This window comes from Scyliorhinus canicula, chromosome 20, assembly GCF_902713615.1.
Source record: "Scyliorhinus canicula chromosome 20, sScyCan1.1, whole genome shotgun sequence".
Classification (NCBI taxonomy): Eukaryota; Metazoa; Chordata; class Chondrichthyes; order Carcharhiniformes; family Scyliorhinidae; genus Scyliorhinus; species Scyliorhinus canicula.
In genome coordinates, this window is record NC_052165.1 from 55,647,387 (window position 1) to 55,672,739 (window position 25,353).

Here is a 25,353-nt window from a genome sequence, read left to right on the forward strand (position 1 = left end):
TTTTACTATACAAGAATCAATAAAATAAACAGTCAATCATATTCATCCTATATTCTAACATCCAGAATTAACAAGATGAACATGAATTCTGTAGTGATTCTATGGATTCTAATTAACGAGCAGCTGAACACAGACCACAAACTGTTTGGACACCAAATGCAGACACGACAAAGAGATATCCCACAAGTTTTCTCAGCAACCCACCAGACACCAACACGTGCTGCAAGTCAAAGTTCTTCCAATCGAGTCAAAGTATTATCAACTCTGACCTTCTCACAAGGTGTTACAGCACCTCTGATTTGCTGAATTCCACCAATCATCAGCATGTAAAGGGTTACTACTGACCAGAAGCTGAACTAAACTAGCCATACAAATAATGTGACGACAAGATTAGGTCAGAGGCTTGGAATTCTGAAGTGACTCACCCCCCAACTCCCCAAAGCCTGCCCATCATCTACAAGGCCATCATCCACAAGGCACAATGAAGAGTGTGATGGAATGCGTTCCTCTTACCTGGATGAGTGCAGCTCCAACAACACTCAAGAAGCTTCACAGCACCCAAGACAAAGCAGTCTGCTTGATTGACACACCATCCAGCTCATCAAACCTTGACTCCCTCTGCCACCGATGCACAACAGTGTGTACCTTATACAAGATGCACTATGGCAACTTGCTACGGCTCCTTTAACAGAACCTTCCAAACAAGTGACAACTACCACCTAGAACAAAAACAGCAGACATGGGAATACAACCATGAGCAAATTTCCCTCCAATCTACACACTCCTTCATTAGCATTGGGTCAAAATCCTGCAACACCCTTCCAATGAGCACTGCAGGTGCACTTACAGTGCAAGAACTGCAGCATTGCCACCTTCTGAAAGGCAATGGAGATAGGCAGTAACTGCTGACTTCACTAACACCACTGGTATCGCATTAACAAATAAAATTGAAAGGAATACACAGAAATCACACACTTCACTTCATCAGATGGCGTGACACGGGACTCACAAGCAACATTTGATATGGGTTCACGGGTTTACTTATTTCCTTTTCAGATAACCTTTCAATGCACAATTGCTCACACTATTTATCAAACTTACAACATTTTAGTTATCTTGATATGACACGGCTGCATACTCAGCCTTCTATTATACTCTTTATACATACATGATTGTGTGCCAAAAGTTGACCCCAACCTTGATGATACTGAAATGGGTTGGATTTCATGCAACGACAAGTCAGTGTGCAGGAGAGAGATACTTGGTAGTATGGTGCAACAACAGCAATCTGTCCCTCAATGTCAACAACACAAAGGAGCTGGTCATCGACTTCAGGAAGCGAGTTAGTACAAGCCCCTGTCTAAGATGATGTTGAGGTGGAGATGGTTGACAGTTTCAAGTTCGTAGTTATAAATATTACAACAATTTTTCCTGGTCCACCCATGTTGAAGTTACTAAGGTATTAAGACAGCCCAACAACACCTTTACTTCCTCAGGAGCTTAAGGAAATTCAACATGTCCACAATGACTTATCAATTTCTATAGATGCACCATAGAAAACAATCTATCTGGTTGCGTCACAGCTTGGTATTGAAACAGTTCTGCCAAGATCATAAGAAATTAAAGAGAGTTGTGAACACAGCTCAGTCCATCACGCAAACCCATATTCCATCTATTGGCTCTGTCTATGTTTTGCTGCCTTGGGAAAGCAGGCAACATAATCAAACACTTTTCTTATTCTAGTTATTATTTTTTCCAACTTCTTCCTAAGGCAGAAGATACAAAAGCTTGAAAACTCTAGTTACCTGGACTCTTGAATGGCCCATCTACGTATTAAATTGATCTTCCTCAGCATTTTTCCTTTTTTACAGTTGTAATTATTTTTTGTAAGTTGTACTTATGTATGGAGTGATCTGTCAGGTCCTTACGTGAAATAATACTTTTCACTGTACCATGGTACTTGACAGATTTTATCATAACCAATAAACATGGCAGTTCTGATTAAGGACTTGCAAATAGAATATAGCACCTTACACAATCACAGCACATCCAAAAGCACTTTTCAACCAATTTAAAGTGAATTTTGAAGTGTTGCCACTGTTGTAGTGTAGGAAACTTTTTTTTTTAAACTTTTTCCAATTACGACAATTTAGTATCGCCAATTCACCTACCCTGCACATTTCTGGGTTATGGGGGTGAGACCCACGCAGACATGGGAAAGATGCAAGCTAGCTGGTTAAAAAAAGATAGGAAGACGTTTTTTCAATATATAAAAGTTAAGAGAGGCAAAAATAGACATTGGACCACTGGAAAACGTGGCTGGAGAAGTAATAATAGGAAACAAAAATGGCAGAAGACCTGAATAGTACTTTGCATCAGTCTTCACGGTGTTAAATAAGTTAAGAGCCATGGTGTTAAGGGTAAGAGCCTGGCATGGATAGAGGATTGGCTGACTGCCAAAGGCAGAGATTGGAGATAAAGGGGTATTTTTCAGGATGGCAGCCGGTGACTAGTGGTGTGCCTCAGGGGTCTGTGCTGGGACCATAACTTTTCACAATATATATTAATGATCTGGAAGAAGCCATGACTGGGACGAGGATGAGTAGGTTCTTTGGGGGTGAAGACAGATGTGTGAGGTGCTCGGGGAGTCCAGCGAACCATGCCCATATGTTCTGGGCATGCCCGGCACTGGAGGAGTTCTGGAAGGGGGTGGCGAGGACGGTGTCAAGGGTGGTGGGATCCAGGGTCAAGCCAGGATGGGGACTCGCGATTTTTGGGGTTGGGGTGGAGCCGGGAGTGCAGGAGGCGAAAGAGGCCGGTGTTCTGGCCTTTGCGTCCCTAGTAGCCCGGCGAAGGATTTTGCTACAATGGAAGGATGCGAGGCCCCCAAGCGTGGAGAGCTGGATCAATGACATGGCGGGTTTTATTAAGCTAGAGAAGGTCAAATTCGCCCCGAGAGGATCGGTACAAGGGTTCTTTAGGCGGGTGGCAACCTTTCCTCGACTTTCTGGCTCAACGATAGGGTACTGGGACAGTAGAAGCAGCAAACCGGGGGGGGAGGGAAGGGGGGAAACGATGACTATGTTTGTTTATTTAATTTTAATTTATTTTTAAGTTCTCTTGTTGTTCATTGGGGTTGGGGGGGGGGGGATGTGATACATGCGTTGATACGGTCTGGGGGGTGTTACAGTTGTTATGGGTTATTTTGTTGCATTTCATTGTTGCATTTCATTGTTTGTTATATTTTATATTTTCTGTAAAAAATTCCAATAAAAAATTTTTATTTATTTTTTTTAAATGATCTGGCAGAAGGAACTGAAGGCACTATTGCTAAGTTTGCAGATGATACAAAGATCTGTAGAGGGACAGGTAGTATTGAAGAAGCAAGGGTCAGGCAGAAGGATTTGAACAGGCTAGGAGAGTGGTCAGTGAAGTGGCAAATGAAATACAATGTGGAAAAGTGTGAGGTTATGCACTTTGGAAGGAGGAATCTAGGCATAGGCTATTTTCTAAATTGGGAAATGCTTCAGAAATCAGAAGCACAAAGGGTCTTGGGAGTCCTTGTTCATGATTCTCTTAAGGTTAACGTGCAGGTTCAGTCGGCAGTTAGGAAGGCAAATGCAATGTTAGCATTCACGTCAAGAGGGCTAGAATACAAGACCAGGGATTAACTTTTGAGGCTGTGTACGGCTCTGGTCAGACCCCATTTGGAGTATTATGAGGAGCTTTGGGCCCCGTATCTAAGGAAAGATGTGCTGACCTTGGACGGTTCACAAGAATGATCCCTGGAATCCCAGAGGTTATGGGAAGAATGGGGGTGAGAAAAATATCAGCCATGATTGAATGGTGAAGCAGATTCGATGAGCCGAGAGGCCTAATTCTGCTTCTAGGTCTTCTGGGAAGAATGTGCAAACTCCAAAAGGAGAGTGCAGTAATGTCGGACAGCCAATTTGTACATAGCCATTTCCCACAAACCGCAAAGTGAGACAAGCCAAAGTGTCGTCATAAAAACTTTCTTTAAGGCACTAAAAACGAAAAAGTACTGTTAATAAAACACTTATCTTGAAAAATAAACTTGTTTAATTTTTCTTCAAAACTACTTTGTTCAACATTTTTTCCCTCTGACATACAACGGATTTTGCCTTTTAAACTCAATTGATTCACTTTCTCATTTTTTCTCTCAGTTTTTGTAACCAGCCATTTAGAATTGGCTGTTTCAGCAAATTTTTTCAACAGATGCCCTTGGTAGTTTCTAGCTAGTTTCCTCACTTCGTGATTCAGATGGTCATTAGACTTCAGTTCTGACCTGCTGATTTCCAAAGTAGCTGGACACAAAAATCACCGATCGAAAGGGTTACATTTACCGGATGTATTATATGCAAGACTCAATAGCAAATTTTCTGTAGCTTTGCTCATGTTGAGAAAAAGCATATGCTGTTCCATGCTAGATAACAATATCAGGAGCACTGTGGTGATATAATAAAACTGAGTTTTTAAATCCAAAGTATCAAACTGAGTGATAAGGCTCATAGAAATTACAAATCAAATATATTCTTAAAAATGCTTATGTACTTAACATGCCATAAATGCAGGGCATTCAGGAACATGCTACAGGTTACAGCAGAAGAGGTAAATGGTAACGATGCAACAAGATAATTTGTTGTGGATGCTTTGTCCAGAGATATGAAAACAGTAGCAGAGGACTGTTCAGTTTCGCAGTAACTTCATTCAGTGTTAATGTAAGCCTACTTGTGACAATAATAAAGATAATTATAAAGATTATTATTAGATGTTAGGAGGTGCAAAGGATTGCAGGGAAGGAGAGCCACAGTGAGGAGAATAGGTTTCAGATATTAGTTACGTGCTCGAGAGAAGCAAAGAACAGCTGATGGGCACAGGAACATAGCAACAGGAGTAGGCCATTCAACCCCTCGAGCCTTTTGCAACATTTAATGAAATTGTGGTTATCTTTGGCCTTCCTCCATGTACCTTTGCTTAATAAAAACCTATCTCAGATTCAAAATAAACAAACTTCAACTGCTGTTTGGGGAGCAAGTTCCACACCTTTACTATCCTTTGAGCGAATAAGTGCTTCCTAACATCTCACCTGAACGGTTTAACCCAAATTTTCCAACTATGTCCCCTAGTTTTAGAATCTCCAACCAGTGGAAATAGTTTATCTACCCAATCTTTCCCTGTTAATATCCGGAATACTTTGATCAGATCACTTCTTAACCTTCTAAATTCAAGCGAAAACATGCCTAATCTGTGTAATCTCGCGTAACCTCTGGAATTGGGGTATAATTTTTTGTAAACCTACGTTTGCAGTCCCTCAAAGGTCAAAATATTTTTTCCTAAGGTATGATGCCCAGAACTCCTAACAGTACTCCAAGTGGGATCTAACCAGGGTTTTGGACAATTTCTGCAGCATAACTTTTTTTTAAAATATTTTTGATTGAAATTTTTAACAATTTTGATACAAAGTTTACAAAAACCAAACAGTGACACATAATAATAGTAATAACCCCCCCGGCCCACAACAATATAAACTAATCCCCCCCCCCCTCCCCTCTCTAACACCAACAGTGACCAACTCTTTAAAGTACATTAGAAACAGCTGCCATCCACAGTGAAACCCTTCCAGAGATCCTTTCACAGTGAATTTTACCTTCTTGAGGTATAAAAACTCCATCAGGTCCACAACGTCTGTCCCTTCCCCCACCCAGAACTCCAGCACATGCAAAACCCCAATAGATTGCTACCAGTGGGCAAGGCCGCAACCCAATGTTCAGGATTGCAGACATGGTATTAAAAAAAAGGACCTCCAGCAGCCCATTAGCTTTGAGCATGACCAGAACATGTGCATGTGGTGACCCGGCCCCTTCAAACAACCACATCTATCCTCCACCCCATGGAAAAACAGGCTCATTTTATCCTCCGTGACGTGTGCTCAAAACACTACTTTTAACTGAATGAGACTCAACCTCGCACAGGACACGGTTGGGTTCACCCTCAAGTGTCTTGCACCAAACCACCTTTTCCAAAATTGACCCAAGCTTTTCTGTCCACTTTGCCTTCACTCTCTGAACCGAGCCTGATTCCTCCCCCCACTATCCGCTGGCATATGCCTGACGTACTAGTCACCTCTGACCTCAAGCAGGATAAATCCGCTCGAGCATGGTAGAAGGCTGGAAAGTATTTTTTGACCCAGCTAGGCAATTGGCGATACATCAGCACCATTCAGCCCATTGTGTCTGCACCAACCCTTTGAAAGACCAACCTATCTAGGCCCTATCTCACACCCAGAGGGGCAATTTAGCATGCCCAAGCCACCTAACCTGCATATCATGGGACTGAGGGGAAACCAGAGCACCTGGAGGAAGCTCAAGCAAACACGGGGAGAAAGTGCAAACACCACACAGACAGTTACCCAAGGTAGGAATCGAACCCGGTTCCCTGGCGTTGAGACAACAGTGCGAACCACTGCACCACCTGCAATCGATTCTCTGAACCCCCAAATCTCTTCAAATATCTGTTGTATCTAAGCTCTTTCCATTGATAAAGTACTCTGTTCTAACCTTTTGAGTCCAAAATTAATAACCTCACATTGAATTCCATCTGCCAGAATTTTGCCCATTCACCTACTCTGTCAAGATCTTCTTGCAATTTTTACACTATCATCTAGGCTGTCTACAATGCCACCTAACTTTGCATCCTCAGCAAATTTGGATACAATCTTCCAAATTATTAATGAATGTAAATAATTGAGGCCCCACACAGATCCCTGTGGTAGACCACTAGAGACTTCCTGCCAATTAAGTATCCCCACTCTGTCGCCTGCCACTCAACCAACCTCCTAACCATGTCAATCCTTTCTTCTCAACTCTGGGTGTATGTTCTCAACCTTGATTAATAGTTTCTCATGTGGGACTTTATTAAATGACTTCTGGAAGTCCAAGTGAATAAAACCCATAGGCATTCCCAAAGCATTGAATACTGTGAAGGAGTCTTCACTTTTGACATTTTAATTAGAGTAGAATTGAAAAGAAGGAAAATGCCACAAGTGCATCATGAGATCAAACTGTAATAAATAGCAGGTGGATGATGCAATTTGCAAACAGCAGAGTGGGTGAGAGCAATGGGGGTGTGAGAACAATGGGCTGGGGCTACTGCTGCCCAGATAGCGCTGAACACTTCAAAAGGAGTTGCAAGGATCAATCCACAATAAATGGAAAAGGGAATTGTGGCGTCCAGGTATACAAGAGATGTGGGTGAATTACACCTGCGATGTTTTCAAGTCTTAGAGCATGCTGAAAAGGAGAGAAATTTCATGAATTTCCCCATACTGCTCAGAAATCTTTTCCCATTAGAAAGCTATTTTTTTTATATTTATAGCTTAAATTCTGCATGTACAATAAAAGCTATGTATGTTAAATCACCTACCAGCTCAATACTCAGAATCATTGCTGGTTAGCAACCTGCCAACATGAGCAAAGCACAACAAGCAAGGGTCACATGACTCATTATCAGTTCCAAGTACTTCAAAACCATGTATGTTCTTTAAATAGTCAGTTCCCAGGTCATGGTCATGCACAAGTGGGGCGGCACAGTAACACAGTAGTTAGCACTACTACCTTACAGCTCCAGGGACCTGGGTTCAATTCCAACCTCGGGTGACTGTGGAGTTTGCACTTTCTCCCCATGTCTGCGTGGGTTTCCTCCGGGTGCTCCGGTTTCCTCCCACAGTCCAAAGATGTGCAGGTTAGGAGGATTGTCCATGCTAAATTGCCCCTTAGTGTCCAAAAAGATGTTAGGTGAGCTTACTGGGTTATGGGGATAGGGTAGAGGCATAGGCCGGTGCAGACTCGATGGTTTGAATAGCCTCCTTCTGCACTGTAAATTCTATGATTCTATCTATGATTCTTGGGGGAACCAAATGAGGAAGGAAGAAAGGCTTCCTTGTGGTCCACTTAAATGGGTGCAGTGGGAAGATCAAATATTTACCTATGTTGGTAAAAATGCATTGTAACCGGAAGGTTCTGCACTCAAAATATAATCTGTATAGACAGAGAAGATGGTGGTACTGGAGAAAATTCTTAAGGACAGAATGAATCTCCACTTAAGAGAGAGAAGTTTTGATCAAGGACAGTCAGCATAGTTTTGTCAGAGGGAGGTCACACAGAACAAATTTGATTGCATTTTTTGATGGGTGACCAGATGTGGAGATGATGATAGTGCAGTTGGTGTTGTCTACTTGCATTTTAGCACAGCCTTTGACAAGCTCCCACATGGGAGACTAATAAAGGTTAAAAGCACATGGGTCCAGGGTAACATGGCAAGCTGGATCCAAAATTTGTGCATGGAGGTTGAAGTCAATAACAAGGGGGCAAAATTTGGGGAAACGTTTTTTTTTCACCGAGAGGGTGGTGGAATCTGGAATGCCTTACCTGGGAGGGTAGTTGAGGCAGGAAACCTCAATCTTTAAGTACTTGTATCAGCACTTGAAAATATCATAACATTCAAGGCCATGGGCCACGTGAAATTAGTGCAGATTAGAGTTGGTTTTTTTTTGCCATTGCAGGCTTGATAGGCCGAAGGGCCTCTTCTGTACTGCATGATTCTATACACTAAGACTTCAATTTATAGCCACGCCTCAACCTAACAAATGGCTGATTTGTTAAAACTCACTTTGCAAATGCAAAGATTGAAGGCAGTTGTCATATATCATTTTCCAAAATGCATCCACTTTGCTCACTATATCAGGGAGTGCAATTAAGGAAAATTATACAACACAAGAAAATATTGATTTGAATGAACTTAGTACACGTTTCGGATGGCTAACAGCTTACTGAACCAAATACAAGTTGAGACTCTAACTATTCTTGACAAACTAAAAAGATTCCCTTATATAGCTTGGTGTCAGGTTTTGTTTGAAGCTCTCTCCTATGAAGCACCTGAGATGTTTCACCCCATTTTGGACCACTATGCAAGTGCATGCTGTTGTTTGGGCACTTACTTTGGTTGGTTCATTTAATTTTACTTTAAACATGTGTGGGAAGTCTGTTGCGCACAATTTAGCCTCCAAACACTAGTCTGGATTGCAACGACTGGTCCGATGGGTAACACTGATCCCATCACTACAAATCACCAATCTTTGCTTCAGAGTTCTGTAGCACAAAAACAACCACAAGGACATTACCTGGAATGAGAAGAAAATGATCGAGGGAGAGAATTAAAGAATTAACAACATAAATGATCAAGATGGAAAGTAAGCACTGAGGAACACCACTGATCAAGAGTACTTACTCTAAGGGCGGGCACAAGGCACCAGTGGCTCGCAGTGCTGCCTACGGCGCCAAGGACCCGGGTTTGAAACCCGGCCCCCGAGTCCACTATCATGTGGAATTTGCACATTCTCCTAGTGTCTGTGTGGGTTTCGCACTCCCACAACACAAAGGTGTGCAGGTCAGATGGATTGGTCACACTAAACTGCCCCTTAATTGGAAAAAATAATTGGTACTTTTAAATTTAAAAGACTACTTACTCCAGCATGAAACTAATATATGAAACATGAAACTAATATATATTTATTCAGAGTAAGAATTTAACTGCTTAGAAGAGAGATTATTGGTTGAATTGAGTCACAGTTTATGATTACAAAGGTAGGAATTTATATCCAGACAAGGGCCTGTGCGCATTCACAAAAGCAGAATAGTACAGACTTAACTTCTGCTGAATTATACTTAACTTTCCCTTCAAATAGTCAACAATCCCAAAATGCGACAAGTGCTATTGACCAAAGCCTGGCATAGTCTAAGTTATACTCGGGATCTATGAAATATAATTAAATGGAAACTTCGAGCATTTCTGCTCCACGTTGCTAAGTACTGTTCGCCTACAATTGTTCCTCATCCATTCACAAACAAAGCAGAACAGGGAAAAAGGTCTAGGGTTATCACATTTCAGGAAATCCAAGCCTAAACGTTCTCCTCACGAGGGAGCACGGCAAGATTATTTTAAAACTGTCTTTAAGAAATGCAGCTGTTGTGACAATGGAACAGCAATATTTCCCAACACAAGTGTGTGAATTCCTAAGCATGGAATTGAGAACTGCTAAATATTTCCAAAGTTTGCATTCAGAGAAGCAAAGATTAATGCAGCTTTCAGGGAGAGAAATTTTATTTCAAGTTTCATTAAAACTTCCCTAAACTAGGCCATCTGCATTGTTGAATTAGTTTTTGCAGGGACAAGTGTTTTAAGTCTAAAATTCTGTTGGAGCTGAATTTATTTTTAGAAACACTGAAGCAGCTAACTGAACCGCTCTGCCTCAAAAAAAGATCGGTAAAGTCGCCCATAGCCTTAGATGACCATAGTCTGCTTGTCTTCTCTCCTGCATCATTCTGCATTACCAATCCGCTGTGTAGACAACTGAACTAAACCAGCTCCCAAATAACCTCAAAAACATATTGTGTGTAAACAAACAAACCTGGGACTAACATTAGTGATTACTTTCACTAAGATTTCTTCCAATTTCTCCTGGTTACATAAATTATCTCAATTTCATATTGCACCTTTATTAAGCACACGGAGTTCTGAGATATTATTTTTACAACTTAAACTTCTCCAAAGATCAACAAAAAACGGTGACATGAACAAAGCCTATCTTCAATTTTTTGGGCGTCACAGGTAAGGCCAGCATTTGTTGCCCGTCCTTAATTACCCCTTGAACCGAGTAGCACTTTAAGAATCAAGCACATTGCTGATCTGGAGTCACATGTCAGCCAGACCAGTCAAGGAAGCAGATTAGCAACCCAGATGTGTTTTTACGACAATTGATAATGGTTATGAGTCATCATTAGACTTTTAATTCCAGATTTTTACTCGATCCAAATTTCACCACAATCTGCCGTGGTGGGATTCGCACCCAATTCCCCAGAGCCTTATCCTGGGTGGTCTGGATTATTAGTACGGTGACAATACCACTGTGCCCACCGTCTCCCCAAATATTTAAATATAAATGATTTGTGACTTTCCTTCAAGATCTTCCAACAGCTTTTAAGCTGTTTGTCAATTGTAAACATGTGCTTGAGAAACTACCAAAACAGTGAGCCATAAACTTCAGTGGCACACTAATTAATCTATCGCATTACAGCAATACCTTGCTTTTCCAATACACATACATTACAGACAAATACACAGTAATAGGTCAACAAAGTTCTCATATCCACCATTCCGACTATAAGAGTTGCACTTCGTTCTTTGTAAATGTCCGTAATCCGCGGTCAGGTAAAATTAATGTAATTCCCTCAATTAATCTGGGCAGTCCAGATGTCATCTGCTGGCATACATATCGCTCCATTTGTCACTGGCATAAAAATGAATTATTCACCAAGCAATAATTAGCATGGCTTTCCAATATTAATTTTCATAAGTATACAAGATAATTCAAAACAGATAATACAAAAATTTAAATCCACAATGATACAGCAGCAAAGCGGTAGGCTTACAATTCCCTGTACAATGAACAATTCAAAGTCTGGTACATGGGGTAGTCTGTTATTTCCTCAAAGGAATACAAACCTAAAGACTGTCAGACCACACTCATGTACACCATCTAAACATCCAAGTAACATAGCACATCTCTCAACCAAAGAACACAATGTGGAAGAAGGGCATCAGAGAGTAAAAAGTGGTGAGGGGAGAAAAATATAGGGGCAGCTTACAAAATTAGGGGCCGCCCGGTAGAATGGGGGGCAGCACGGTAGCATGGGGTGCAGCGACGGTGCATGGTGGTTAGCATAAATGCTCACAGCTCCAGGTCCCAGGTTCATTCCCGGCTGGGTCACTGTCTGTTGCGGAGTCTGCACGTCCTCCCCGTGTTGTGCGTGGGTTTTCCTCCGGGTTGCTCCGTTTCCTCCCACAGTCCAAGATGTGCGGGTTAGGTGGATTGGCCATGCTAAATTGCCCATAGTGTAGTAAAAGTAAGGTTGGCGGGGGGGGGGTTGTTGGTTACGGGTATAGGGTGGATACGTGGGTTTTGAGTAGGGTGATCATGGCTCGGCACAACATCGAGGGCCGAAGGGCCTTTTCTGTGCTTTACTGTTCTATGTATGTCTATGTATAACTTTACTGCTATATGCAAACATAGAACAGGAGAAACGACTTCTTAAAGCCTGTCAGAGGGTCACCTTGGTTGATAGGTGGCAGTCAATATTCCAGTTACCTTTGAAAGTCTAAACTAATGGGTTGGCAGCTTAAACCATTATACCCAACACGGTCTTTTAAAAGATACATTTAATATATTTACACAATTGAAAGCCAGGACGGGAATAAACAACCTCAAAACTATAGTTACTGCACAATACAACTTACACAGTGTTTACATTACCATTTATTCTCCTCCATGAAAGGCTGACTACTGGCAGAAAATAATTACATTATGAAATGAAATGTTAAAGAGCAGGGTGGTCACAAAGTCTCAAAAAACAATTGCCGCGCTGGCATTTACATATTCTGGGTTTCCTGTCACACTTCTACATCCTACTCAAATTTCTGCCTAACACTTCGTTGTTTTTGCAATATACCACAAAACTTTATACATTCAATTGTCTTAACAACTTTTGTTTTAAATTTAGAGGACCCAATTCATTTTTTTCCAATTAAGGGCCAATTTAGCGTGTTCAATCCACCTGCCCTGCACATATTTGCGTTGTGGGGGCGAAACCCACGCAAACACAGGGAGAATGTGCAAACTCCACACAGACAGTGACCCAGAGCCAGGATCGAACCTGGGACCTCGGCACCTTGAGACTGCAGTGCTACCACTGCGCCACCGTGCTGCCCTTGCCTTTTCAACAACTTGGTTTTTTTGAGTAAGTAGCTGATTCGCAATTAAACTTTGAACTCAAGCAACATAATGCATTGTGCATCAGATGCCATAATGTTCCGAGCTTTATATAAAACAATCCATCAGTGGCTTACTATCAGAAACACCATTGGGTTCATATTTTAAGTGTGTCCACAGCAGTTAATAGTTTTATGTTCATAATATACTTCCTGAAAAACTGGAATCAAAAAAGCACTTGACCATTATCTTCTTATCCTGATTAACTGGCTGTCCACTATCCACTTACTTCAATGTCTCTCACACATTTTCAAAGTCCTATATCATTATAAGCAACAGCATGGAAAATCAGCTAGTGTTTACATCAAACTATTCCTTGAAGATTTTGAAATTTACACTTTGCTTCAAAATGTAAACATTATTTATATACCTTTAACATTGTAAAACAGCCCAAGGCACTTCACAGAAATGTTAAAACCCTTCATTAGATAGCAAGCCAACTAAATGATCTTGGGTCAGGTGGCCAAAAGCTTGGTCAAAGAGGTAGATTTTAGAAGAGAAATTGACGCAAGAGAGTTAGGGGTTCAGGGAACGATTTTAAGAGCTTAGAGCAGAGGCAGGCGAAGGCAGTGCCACCAATGGTAGAGCAATTAAAATCAGGGATGTTCAAAATGTCAGACGAGTAAAGATATCCTGAACTGAGAGGCTCAAGAGATTACAGACCATAGCATGGGGCAACGTCACAGGAATATGTAACAAGAATTTTAAACTCAAAATGCTGCTCCACCAGCAATCTGTGTGAGCATCAAGGCACAGGTACAATAGGTGAACAGGATATGGTGCAAGCCAGGACTGGGCAGAGTTTTGTTCATGGGAGTGCTTGGGAAAAGTGCTGAGTGTGTTGGAATAGTGCGGTCCAGAAGTAACAACAACATGGATGATGGTTTCAATAGTAGATCAGCTGAGGTGGGGCGAAGTCAGGCCAATGTCAAGGACGTGGAATTTGGCAGTCTTAAGTGATGCGTGAACATGGTCAGAAGCTCATTTTAGGGGTCAATATGACACCAGATTGCAACAGTCTAGTTTAGTTTCAGACCATTTGCCAGGGAAGGGATGCAGTCAGTAGCTAATGAATGAAGTGTAGAAGAGGGACTGAAAACAGTGGTTTCAGTCTTCCCAAATGAATTTCAGGAAATGTCTGCTCATCTGATCCTAGATGTCAGATGACCACCCTGTTTTGGAGGATGTCACCTAGGGGCAGCATATACATGAGAAAGTGGAAGAGGTCAAGGGTGGATCCTTGGGGGACACCAGAGATAATGGTACAGGAGTGGAAGTAAAGCCCCTTCAAGGAAACTCTGGCTAACTTGATAACAAAATTAAAAATTACTGTACTCCTAAACCATTGAACATTTGTGTAACTTAAACATTGGCCTTACATCAAGCTTTGTATCCATTTTGATTTTTCTGATATCTCTAAATTGCCATCAAATATCTGCACAACTGATTTTTCACCCAGACTGAAACATAGATTTCACATAGATCAAGATCCATTTAATTATACAGAATCTTGCAAAGTACAACTAGATTTTGTTTAGTCAAAGAGCAAAATACGCAATTAGCCCCAGTACAAAATTAATTTGAACCCCTCCTTCCTCCCAACCTGTCTGCCAAGTGCTACCCCCAAGCCACCAGTAATTTGGTCATCTGATAAGTGTTGCAATGGATGAATACTGCTCAAATCCTGCCATGGAATTTGATCGGACCTGTGTACCCAGTCTGGTCAGGTTCTGCTGGCATTTTTAAATTTTGCTAAAACGTGTATCAGAAGTCTATGGGTTTAAAGTACCACTCCACAGACTTGACATCATAATCCAGGATGACACCCCAGTCTTGAATGAATAGAGTGCCTCACTGTTCAGAGATACTATCTTTTGAACAATGTTAAATTGAGACCCTGTCTGCCCCAAAGTGGTTTATCCCAGGGAGCTATTTGACGAGCAGGGAGTTCTCCCCAGTTTCCTGACAATATTTTTCCCTGACCAACATCACCTTATTGTGTTTATGATATAAACAAGTACCTCATTGTCACTTTTGCCACTTCTTAACATGTACATTTCTAACCAAAAAATATGTAAATATACACAAAAACAAAAGAACACAGCACAACCCTTAACCATGGACTGCTTCATTAATTGTGCTGCAGAATTAACCACACAATAAGAATACTGGAGAACAGCATTCATTTGGACTCAACTACATGGGCCACATAAATAGCAAAGTTCATGGCCTCCAGGTTATCCCATTAACGGATTCCAACAACGGTGGCGATAAAAATAAAATGGCCTCAACATCCACATTCCAGGGCAAAAACATAAGAGGTTCCCAATCCAGCTTTTAATCTAGCCATTCCTGTTAGAATTATTGAGCAGGCATCCAACGCAATGCATCAATCATGGTCAAATCTGCCAATGGTCATTGGGAAATATCAGAAGACCATTAGTAAAACTAGGTGAGTGTTTTTAATGCAATGTAATTTGTGCAAGCACCTCCGTAACCAAACCCCCTCTTTAAAAGTAAAGACAACTACAAAACGAGTTTATACTTTTAAAACTATGCTATCATGTGAGAAGGTCAGATTCCAGCTTAGGTTGGCCCTAAATGTTGGATCACCCTATGGTACCATTATAATTTCTTCGACAGGAACAGCACAATGCAAGGATAGATTTAAATAAAGCAGCCAATCTTCCTAATCCCACCATGAAACTTTACCTGTAATTCACACCAAGCTACTTCCACTGTCGTTTCTGTGTCTAGACCTTTATAGACAGTTTTGAAAGATCCTCTCCCAATTTCTATGTCAAACTTCAAAAACCTCCCATCGGGGAAGTTGCCACAGCCTTAGTCTCTATTTCTTCATTAGCCTCCTGCACCTCCTCTCAAGATTTCTTGCCTCCTCCGCTTCTCGGCTCTCTGCACTGTCATCTTCGCTGACTTTCAATTCGGCTTCTTCTTTGATTGGAACAGTTTTTTGTTTTTTTTCGGTCTTTGCAAACATCAACATCGGGTGAACGGACGGTTGCCCTTGTTGGTTCATCGCCAATTCCAGCGACTGTGCTTCCCTCTTTGTGCTGCCATCAGTGCATTTCTCGCCGGCAAATACAGGAACTGCAGCTGTGACAGTATCAACAGTCGCTGCTTGGACTTTAAGCTGCGCTTCATATTATTGGTGATACAGCTAATTAATGTAGCTGCATTATCGATTCGGGTGGAGAAACAATAATGCAGGTCTTACTGGGCAGGTGGTCCAACGCAGTAACGTTGGAATCGCAGATCACAACTCCTCCTGATAAAACGTTGGTGCTCTGCTCTTGCTGTCCTTGTCCATAGTATGTCTCCGTCTCCTGAGAGCCTTGAACTCTTCCTTTTTTCTCAACTTACTCCAAAACGTTCTCCTATTGTCGTATCCGAACTGGAATTGGTACCATTTTAGGGGGGTGCAGTAGAGACCCAACATTGTCTGCACTTTCCGACATTGTCATAAACAGTCGATTTCCCGAAAGGCTTCAAAAACAAAAATGGCAGTGGTTGCTCTTCAAAAAGATTCCAAAGCAAGACAGAAAGACAAGCGAATAATTGAAATGCAAAAAAAAAGTACCAACTACGCAATAGAAACAATGCAAACCGATTTTCTTTTAAAGAGTCAAATAAATCCATACTATATTTGTGCAAAGGGTCGGGGTCCCTGGAACAGAAGCGTCCTTTATAAAAAATAAAGAGACACACAATATTGTCTAACTGAATCAGTTGCGATGCAGCGACATAAACGTGGGGCCAAATGATGTGATCCATCCATCCTTAATTAAAGTCTCCGAACAATTTTCATCCAGTCTTCATTTCTCAAAGAGAGATAAAGAAATTTAAAATGAAAAAAATCCAACGAAGAAAACAGGGCCAAAAATAGTTCCTTATTCTCGAATAAACTCCAAAATATATATTTAAAAACGTCCAGAAAAGGCAATCAATCCGTTTCACATCGATGTTACTAGCGTCCGTTCCCCTCCGCCGCAGAACAATTCCAGTTATGGGACTATATGGAGTCGTTTTTTTTAAACACAGACAGTGTACAGCGCCACAACTGTTCCGTCAATGGCCATAAGATTCCTGCTCTTCCAGGCTTTCAAAATGGATGCGATGCCTATAGTTTAAAAAAAAGTCAGCAAAATTCAAATAAGCAACAAAAGTCCGGGCTGCCAGATGGAGTAGGCCTGGAAGCAGCAACAATAGAAAACCCCAGGGTAAGGTCGAGCTGCCCGGGGAGAGGCTCTCACTGCAGAGCTGTCCACATACGTAACATCCCGGCTTCTTCTCTTCCTCTCTTACACTGGAATCGATTTTTCAACACGAAATAAATATCACCTACTCTTTTCCTCTTCGAACAACTACCATGAATACGAACCCGAGCCTCCCGCGCAAGAGATGGGGGCGAAGTGGGGCAATTAAGCGGGTAGATCAGCTACAAGACAGACATGCTCTCCCTCCCAACTGTAAATGGCGGACACATTGCCTTTCGCTCACTGACTGGTACTCAGGGAGAAGCTCGAGCTCAAGGCAGTCCATTCACATGCGCGGCGCGGCGCGACGCGCACAGCCAATTGGGAAACATAGTTTTTTCCACTTCAATTGATGGCTTTGGCACACGACTCAATTTGAACCACGCAGGAGAAGAGAACTACAACTCCCATCATGCAGCGGAGACTGTTCAGTTGGCAGGCGTTTATTCACCCCGCCCACTTTGCGTGGCTGCCGGAACGTTGAGGCGAGCACGTGATTTGGACAATCGGAGGACGGAAAGAATGAGTGGGGCATCAAGGTTTCTTTTTAAATCCTCAGTCATTAATTTCTGAGCATTTATTCTTAAAGAGAAGATGGTATCTTCATGAATTTTCCCCAATTTCTGAAATACGCAGGATTTAAATCGGACAAAAATGCGTCGTTGCGTGATGGCGTGATAAATGGGATTCTCTCCTGGATTTTGTCCCTCCCCAAATGAAATTAACCTTTTTTTAAATTCGTGGTCATCATTAGACTTTTAATTCCATATTGTTATTGAATTCAAATTTCACCATCTGCCTTAGTGGGATTTGAAGCCTGGTTCTCGGACCCGGCATTATGCTGGGTCTCTGGATTACTCGTCCAGTAACATTACCACTACCTCCCCTAAGTAACACAAATCTAAATAAAATTGCAGTGTGTAGCAATACACAGTAGGTTACAAGTGAATGCTAGCGGCAGGGAGTGAGACTCTGGAGTTGAGCTAAATTTGGGAGGTTAACCCTTTGCCTTCTTATAATTAAACTCATTGCTGGTAATTGAAGGGAAGACATTTAAGTTTTTCAGGCCGAAGGAAAGTAAAAAGAAACAAGGTCTCCCAGAGGGGCATGCCAGGGATGTTGATTAGGAAGGTAACTAAGTGGCTAAGGACTCATTCCTGAAACAGGAAGGCAGAGAGTGTAAATAGAGGCCTCAAGTAAGTACAGATTGCATGGAGTGATAGCTGCAGTGAGTGAGACTCTGGAGTTGAGGTAAATGTGTGAGTTTAAGAGAATAAATCTTAATCTTTTACCTTCTTAAATCTAACACAAATTGGGAATCCAAAAGGGAGCACAGCACGAGCCTCAGCCCTTACAGGTTGAGATTTACGCTCTCTGTGTGGATGAGATTAGGGACTGCCTCCAATGTCAGTATATCTTTCCTTAGATAAGAGGACCAAAACCATTCACGGTATTCTAGGTAAGATCTAACTAGTGCCTTGTAAAAGTTTAGCAAGAAACCTCCATTCTCTTTGAAATAAAGGCCAACATTCCATTTGCCTTACCTGCGCCTTAGCTGAATTTACAAACTACCTTTCGGTGATTTTTGGATAAGGACCTCCCAAATCCCACTTGCTGTAGCTTTCTGCAGGCTTTCTCCATTTAAATAATATTCAGCTCCTGTTTTCTTCCAATCAAAGTGCATAACTTTACATTTTCGTACATCATAATTCCATCTGCTAAGATTTTGCCCACTAACTTAAACTGACTATAACCCTCAATAGACTGTTTCTCTCATCCTCACCACTTGCCTTCCCACCTATTTTTGTGTCATCTGCAAACTTGGCAACAGTACAATCACTTCCCTCGTCCAAGTCATTAATATATATTGTAAATAATTGTGTACGTGAAGATTTTGGAGAGTGCAGAAAAGATCCACGAGACTGGTTACTAGGATGAGGAACTTCAGTTGTGAAGATAGATTGGAGAAGTTAAGACAGTTTTCCTTAGACAAAAGGAGATTTGATCGAGGTATTGGGTTTGGAATGCACTGCCTGAGATTGTGGTGAAGTCAGATTCAATTGAAGCATTTAAAAACTGTGTTGTCTGAAAACGAAGAATATGCAGGATTATAGAAGGAAGGCAGCAGAGTGGAGCTAGGTGAGTTGCTCATTCGGAGAGCCAATGTAGACACAATGGGTCAAATGGTATAAGGAATCAAGAAAGATGTGGCCAAATACCTTCTCTGTGGTAAACTGTTCGCTGAGTTGGGCTGTTGGATGGAAACCAACATAACTGGATGTTTAAGCATAACCCAATCTGTCTCTCTGGTGAGGCTATCCAAACCATGGAGCAGCTGGCGAACCGTGGCTGGCGAAGGTGATTCTCCCATTTCACTGGACATCAGAGTGGATGGGTAATTGGATGTTAACATTTAATTTTGTTTTTACTGCTGCCAAACAATGTCAAGAATTGTACAAATCAACCATGAAGCAATACAAATTTAGCTCTTAGGAGGCAGTGGCATAGTAGTCTTGTTACTGAACCAGCAACCCAAAGACTCAGTGTATAGCTCTGGGGACTTTGGTTTAAATCCAGCCACAGAAGATGGTGAAATTTGAATGAAATCAAAATCTGGCATGACCATAAAACCATTGTCAATTGTCATAAAACCCATCTGGTTCCCTAATGTCCCTTAGAGAAGGCAATCTGCCATCCTAAGCTGGTCTGGCCTACATGTGACTCCAGACCCCAAGAACTGTAGTTGACTCTCAACCTTCTGAAGGGCAATTAGGGATGGACAGCAAATACCTTGCTAGCGATCCCAACATTCCCTGAAAGAACAAAGTTCATTCATAAAGTCCATATGGATGTTAGGGGAGAGGAAGTTTTTACATCAATGCAGTAATGACAAATTTCTGAGGTTAGAGTTAAGGAATGTTGATTGGGTAGAGCAGAGGGAACATTTCTCTACATTTAACCCATCATTTAACAGACCGAGAAATACTTGGTTTGGACACTGGTTGCAAACTGCGATGTTCAGTACTGCGGCAAGAAATTTCTTGCCTTAAATAGCTCAATACTGTTTCTTTAAATAACGAGTCTCATACTAACTATATTTGTTTGTTCAATGTATTTTATGAGCAAATAAAATAGATAATATTTTATTATGTTTATTATTTTGATGCAGTTAAGTAAGTATTGATATGTTTTTAGAATTCATGTTGGATGAGCACAGTATTACTGGTCACTCAAGTAAGTAGCCCTTGGTCCCCTGTGCTCTTAAATGTGCCTCTAGCTGCCCAATCTCTAGGTATTGTATGCAGAACAATACTTTTCACTGTACCTCGGTGCATGTGACAAATCTAAATCAAATCCAAACAAATAAGACTCGAGGATAAAAGAAGAACATTGCCACTGTACACTAATATATTGCAATGCATTGTGGACTTTGTGTGATTATCGTTATTGGTAGATTGATTTAATGACTGAGGCTCGGGCTAAAAGCCAATAATTTATTTCAAATAAATATATTCAAAAAAATGTATTCAGTTTGAACTTAGTGAGGTCTGATATTACAATCATAAAACAGATGCTAACCCATTTAAAATGAATAATCTAGGTTTTACATATTACTGTAATTATAAGATTTTCTAATCTCTTTGATACATCGCAGAATAGAAATAATTCCTGAAAACAGTCTTTCAGTATAACTAGATACCACCAAATTGCTACTCACTTCTTAGCTGGTTAAATTTTGCAATAAATTTATCAACTTAGCGCAGTCCCACTGCTGGCTCCAGACTGTACACTGGTTGAAGAGCTAAGCACAGATAGCCCAGCAAACTCTGGTCACAATAATCAATCATGACCATATCCATGTAATGAATTGATTTTTTTCACAGCAGATGCAGTATCAATCAAAATTTACCTCCACCACCTAATTCTTGCTGCCAGATACCTTGACCAATCCTTTGAGGATATATGAACTAAAACTTGGATATATACCTGAACACAAAAAGTAAATATCACATGGTTCGCAAGGACATGAGATAAATGATTAACAAGTATAGATATAATCATAGGTGATCAAAAATGGATTCTCAAAGAGGAGAGGATGATGGAGAGATGGAGTCATTAACAAATCAAAATAATGTGCATTTGCAACCAACAATTTTCAATAAATTGCACTTATAATAACTCAGACAGAGAAAGCTGCCGTAGACAAAGATGGATTTATTTACAATAGTCTGCATAATGCAACATCCACTCCCAGTACAATCCTAGCTGGCAGGACTTGTTGCACCAGGCTGTGAGTTGGGCCTGTTTATATACCTTGCTCATAACAAGCCCCAGGTGGTTCTCTCCGCCGCTACCCGAGGCAGCTCGTACTCCACAAGTTCAATGGGGAGGTCAGTGATTGTTTGCCCATGATCCCCGTGGGGGTTATGCCAGTATTGAATTGCTGTAATAATATAGTTGCCAAAAAATGAAACTATTCTACGCTCAATTGGCATTAACATTTTTTTTTTTGAAAATCTTTTCATTGGCTTTTTCTCATATTTATAAACAGTTTCTATTTATATACATTATATTTTTCTTGCACGCACTAATTTGCTTTAATTTATAGAGAGGTTTGTTTTGTCCATTATTTGACTAACTGTATGTAGATTTTGCTGCCCTCTGGATCGGTTTGTGATATCCCCCCTTCCTCCCCCCCCCCCCCCTCCCCCCATTGGTTTCAGCACCCTTCTTGTGGTTTCCCCATTTTTCTCCCCCCCCTCCCCGGGTCCTTTGGTTTTTCATCTTTTTTTTTCCCTGGCTTACTCGTCGTTGCTGGCCTCGAATAGGTTTTGGAACAGACCGATGAACTGCCCCCAAGTATCCAGGAAGCCTTCCTCTGACCCTCGGATGGCGTACTTAATCTTCTCCGGTGGAGAAATTCCGAGAGGTCAGCGAGCCAGTCTGCAGCTTTGGGCGGTGCTGCTGATCGCCAGCTGAGCAGGATTCTCTGGCGTGCGATTAGGGAAGCGAAAGCAAGGGCATTGGCCCCCTTCCCCATGTGTAGCTCTGGCTGCTCCCTCACCCCCACAACCTTGGACATTGCCTCGGAGAAGGCTGTCCAGAACCCAGCAAGCTTGGGGCAAGCCCAAAACATGTGGGTGTGGTTGGCCGGGCCCCTCTGGCACCGTTCACATTTGTCCTCCATCTCCGGGAACAACCTGCTCATTCGGGTTCTGGTCAGGTGCGCTTTGTGAACCATTTTAAGCTGCATTAGGCTTAGCCTTGCGCAGGAAGAGGTGGAGCTCACCCTGCTCAGTACGTCGCTCCAGAGTCCCCATCCCACCTCTGTCCCCAGTTCATCCTCCCATTTTTGTCTGGTCCCGTCCAGTGGTGTTCGGGCTCTGTCCAGTAGCTGTCCGTATATTCTCACACATAGCCCCCGCGCCCCCCCCCCCCCCCCCTTCTCGCTGCTTGTGCCTATCAGGTCCTCTAGTAGTGTGCTTTCTGGGGCCCCGGGGTACCCTACTGTCTCTTTACGGAGGAAGTGCTTCATTTTGAGGTGTCTCAATTCCTGTCCTCTTGATAGTTTCTACTTCCTCGTCAATTCGTCCAATGTCGCCAGACTGCGCCCTACGTAGAAGTCCCCAAACCGTCAGTGTCCCCACGTCCCGCCTCCATATTTTGAAGGTGGTATCGAGCATGGCTGGGGGGGGGGGGGGGGGGGGATCTGTGATTGCCACAGATGGGGGCTAGAAGGATATTTCGGTTATCCCGAAGTGCTGTCTCAACTGGGTCCAAGTTCTCAGCGGGGCCGCTACCACTGGGCTCGTTATGTACCTTGTTGAGGAGGACGGGAGTGTTGCTGTGGCCAGGGCCCAGAGAGTTGTTCCTTTACAGGATGCAACCTCCATTTGTACCCAATCTGTGTCGGGTTGATATTAACATATCAATCTTCCCTGTAACAGGAAACAAGACAGAAGTGGACATGAATTGACTTTTGCCTACCTGAACAAAATTTACCTGGCAGAAACAACAGCTTGAGTTATATTGTGTCCTTAATAGATAGAGGGATTAAAGAAAGTAATTTCACGTTGTGGGCAGGGAAAGGGTGCATGTGGGGACCAGACTGATGATGGCCATCAATTGTGGGATGAAGGGGAACTCGGACGAGTGCACAAGGGACCATAGCCAGTGGAGCAAAGAATTTACAGAGCATGGAAGAGAGGAGAACAAAAAAGGGGAAAAAAGCATTTATGTAGCACTTTTCTCAACCACCAGGCAACTCAAAGCAAATACATTAAAGTAGGAAATTGTGATAACCTGCACGAGACCTACAGGGCTAGAGCAATCGGTCTCTTCGTTAGTCTCACAAAGAACAAACTCCCCTGCTAAGGGGGCAGGGAGTCCGAGGACATTCATGATTGATATCTATATAAAGTCAGCCAGCTATGAACCGACAGAGCAGACCCAGCTGCGATCTGATGTATATTGTAAATATAATTGCTTTGCAATAAACATTACTTTCTTTCACCTACTTGATTTCGACTCGTCTGTGGCCTACTAAAGAAATACAGCAGCCAATTTTCACACAGCAAACATAACAATGATAATGTTATAATGACCAGATTTTTCTTTTATGATGTTGATTGAGGGGTAAATATTGACCAGGACACCAGGGATAACTCCTTACTTTTCTTTGAAATATGCCATGGGATCTTTTACATCCACCCAACCATGCAGTTGGGGTCTCCGTTTAATATCTCAGCCAAAACACAGCACCTGCTGCAGTGCTCTCTCAGTATTGCACTGAAGTGTCAGCCTTGATTTTTGTGCTCAAGTCCTGGAGCAGGTCTTGAAATTAGAACCTTTAACTCAGATGTTGCCAGCTGAGTCATAGCTGACACTGACCATGCATTGGAATAACTGAGTCAGAATATATCAGAGACATGGAAGCAGGCTTCATCAGCACATGAGCTGAGCTGGGGTGGAGGCTGACAATGCTGTAGGGCAGTCATTACGACAGTAGGAATATAGGTTCAGAAGTTCATTTTGGGGTCAGATAAAGAATAAAGAAAAGTACAGCACAGGAACAGGCACTTCGGCCCTCCAAGCCTGTGCCGACCATGCTGCCCGTCTAAACTGAAATCTTCTGGGCAGCACGGTGGCGCAGTGAGTAGCACTGCAGTCTCACGGCGCCGAGGTCCCAGGTTCGATCCCGGCTCTGGGTCACTGTCTGTGTGGAGTTTGCATATTCTCCCCGTGTTTGCGTGGGTTTCGCCCCCACAACCCAAAACAATGTGCACGGTAGGTGGATTGGACATGCTAAATTGACCATTAATTGGAAAATATGAATTGGGGACTCAAAATTTTTTTTTTCGAAACTAAAATCTTCTACACTTCCTGGGTCCGTATCCCTCTATTCCCATCCAATTCATGTATTTGTCAAGATGCCCCTTAAATGTCACTATCGTCCCTGCTTCCACCACCTCTTCCGGCAGCAAGTTCCAGGCACCCACTACCCTCTGTGTAAAAAAAACTTGCCTCATACATTTCCTCTAATTCTTTCCCGTTCGCACCTTAAACCTATGCCCCCTAGTAATTTCCCCCTCTACCCTGGGAAAAAGCCTCTGACTATCCACTCTGTCTATGCCCCTCATAATTTTGTAGACCTCTATCAGGTCGCCCCTCAACCTCCGTCGTTCCAGTGAGAACAAACCGAGTTTATTCAACCGCTCCTCATAGCTAATGCCCTCCATACTAGGCAACATCCTGGTAAATCTCTCCTGCACCCTCTCTAAAGCCTCCACATCCTTCTGGTAGTGTGGCGACCAGAATTGAACACTATACGTCAAGTGTGGCCTAACTGAGGTTCTGTACAGCTGCAACATGGCTTGCCAATTCTTATACTCAATGCCCCAGCCAATGAAGGCAAGCATGCTATATTTCTTCTTGACTACCTTCTCCACCTGTGTTGCCCCTTTCAGTGACCTGTGGACCTGTACACCTAGATCTCTCTGACTTGTCAATACTCATGAGAGTTCTACCATTCACTGTATATTCCCTACCTGCATTAGACCTTCCAAAATGCAATACCTCACATTTGTCAAGATTAAACTCTATCTGCCATCTGTCTGCCCAAGTCTCCAAAGGATCTAAATCCTGCTGTATCCTCTGACAGTCCTCATCGCTATC

General features: G+C 42.3%; 1 protein-coding gene across 1 annotated transcript in view; it reads right to left on the reverse strand.

The window, feature by feature from the left end:
• LOC119955257 (serine/threonine-protein kinase WNK1-like) overlaps nucleotides 1-17,445 on the reverse strand; it is a 220,866-nt gene extending 203,421 nt beyond the window's left edge. The window contains 11 exon segments of the mRNA XM_038781307.1: nucleotides 15,617-15,732; nucleotides 15,735-15,776; nucleotides 15,779-15,884; nucleotides 15,886-15,974; nucleotides 15,977-16,066; nucleotides 16,069-16,107; nucleotides 16,110-16,182; nucleotides 16,184-16,213; nucleotides 16,215-16,279; nucleotides 16,282-16,335; nucleotides 16,338-17,445. Of these exon segments, the coding sequence (XP_038637235.1) occupies nucleotides 15,617-15,732; nucleotides 15,735-15,776; nucleotides 15,779-15,884; nucleotides 15,886-15,974; nucleotides 15,977-16,066; nucleotides 16,069-16,107; nucleotides 16,110-16,182; nucleotides 16,184-16,213; nucleotides 16,215-16,279; nucleotides 16,282-16,335; nucleotides 16,338-16,386 (753 nt within the window). The 5' untranslated portion in view covers nucleotides 16,387-17,445.
• Between the last annotated feature and the right edge of the window lie 7,908 nt (nucleotides 17,446-25,353).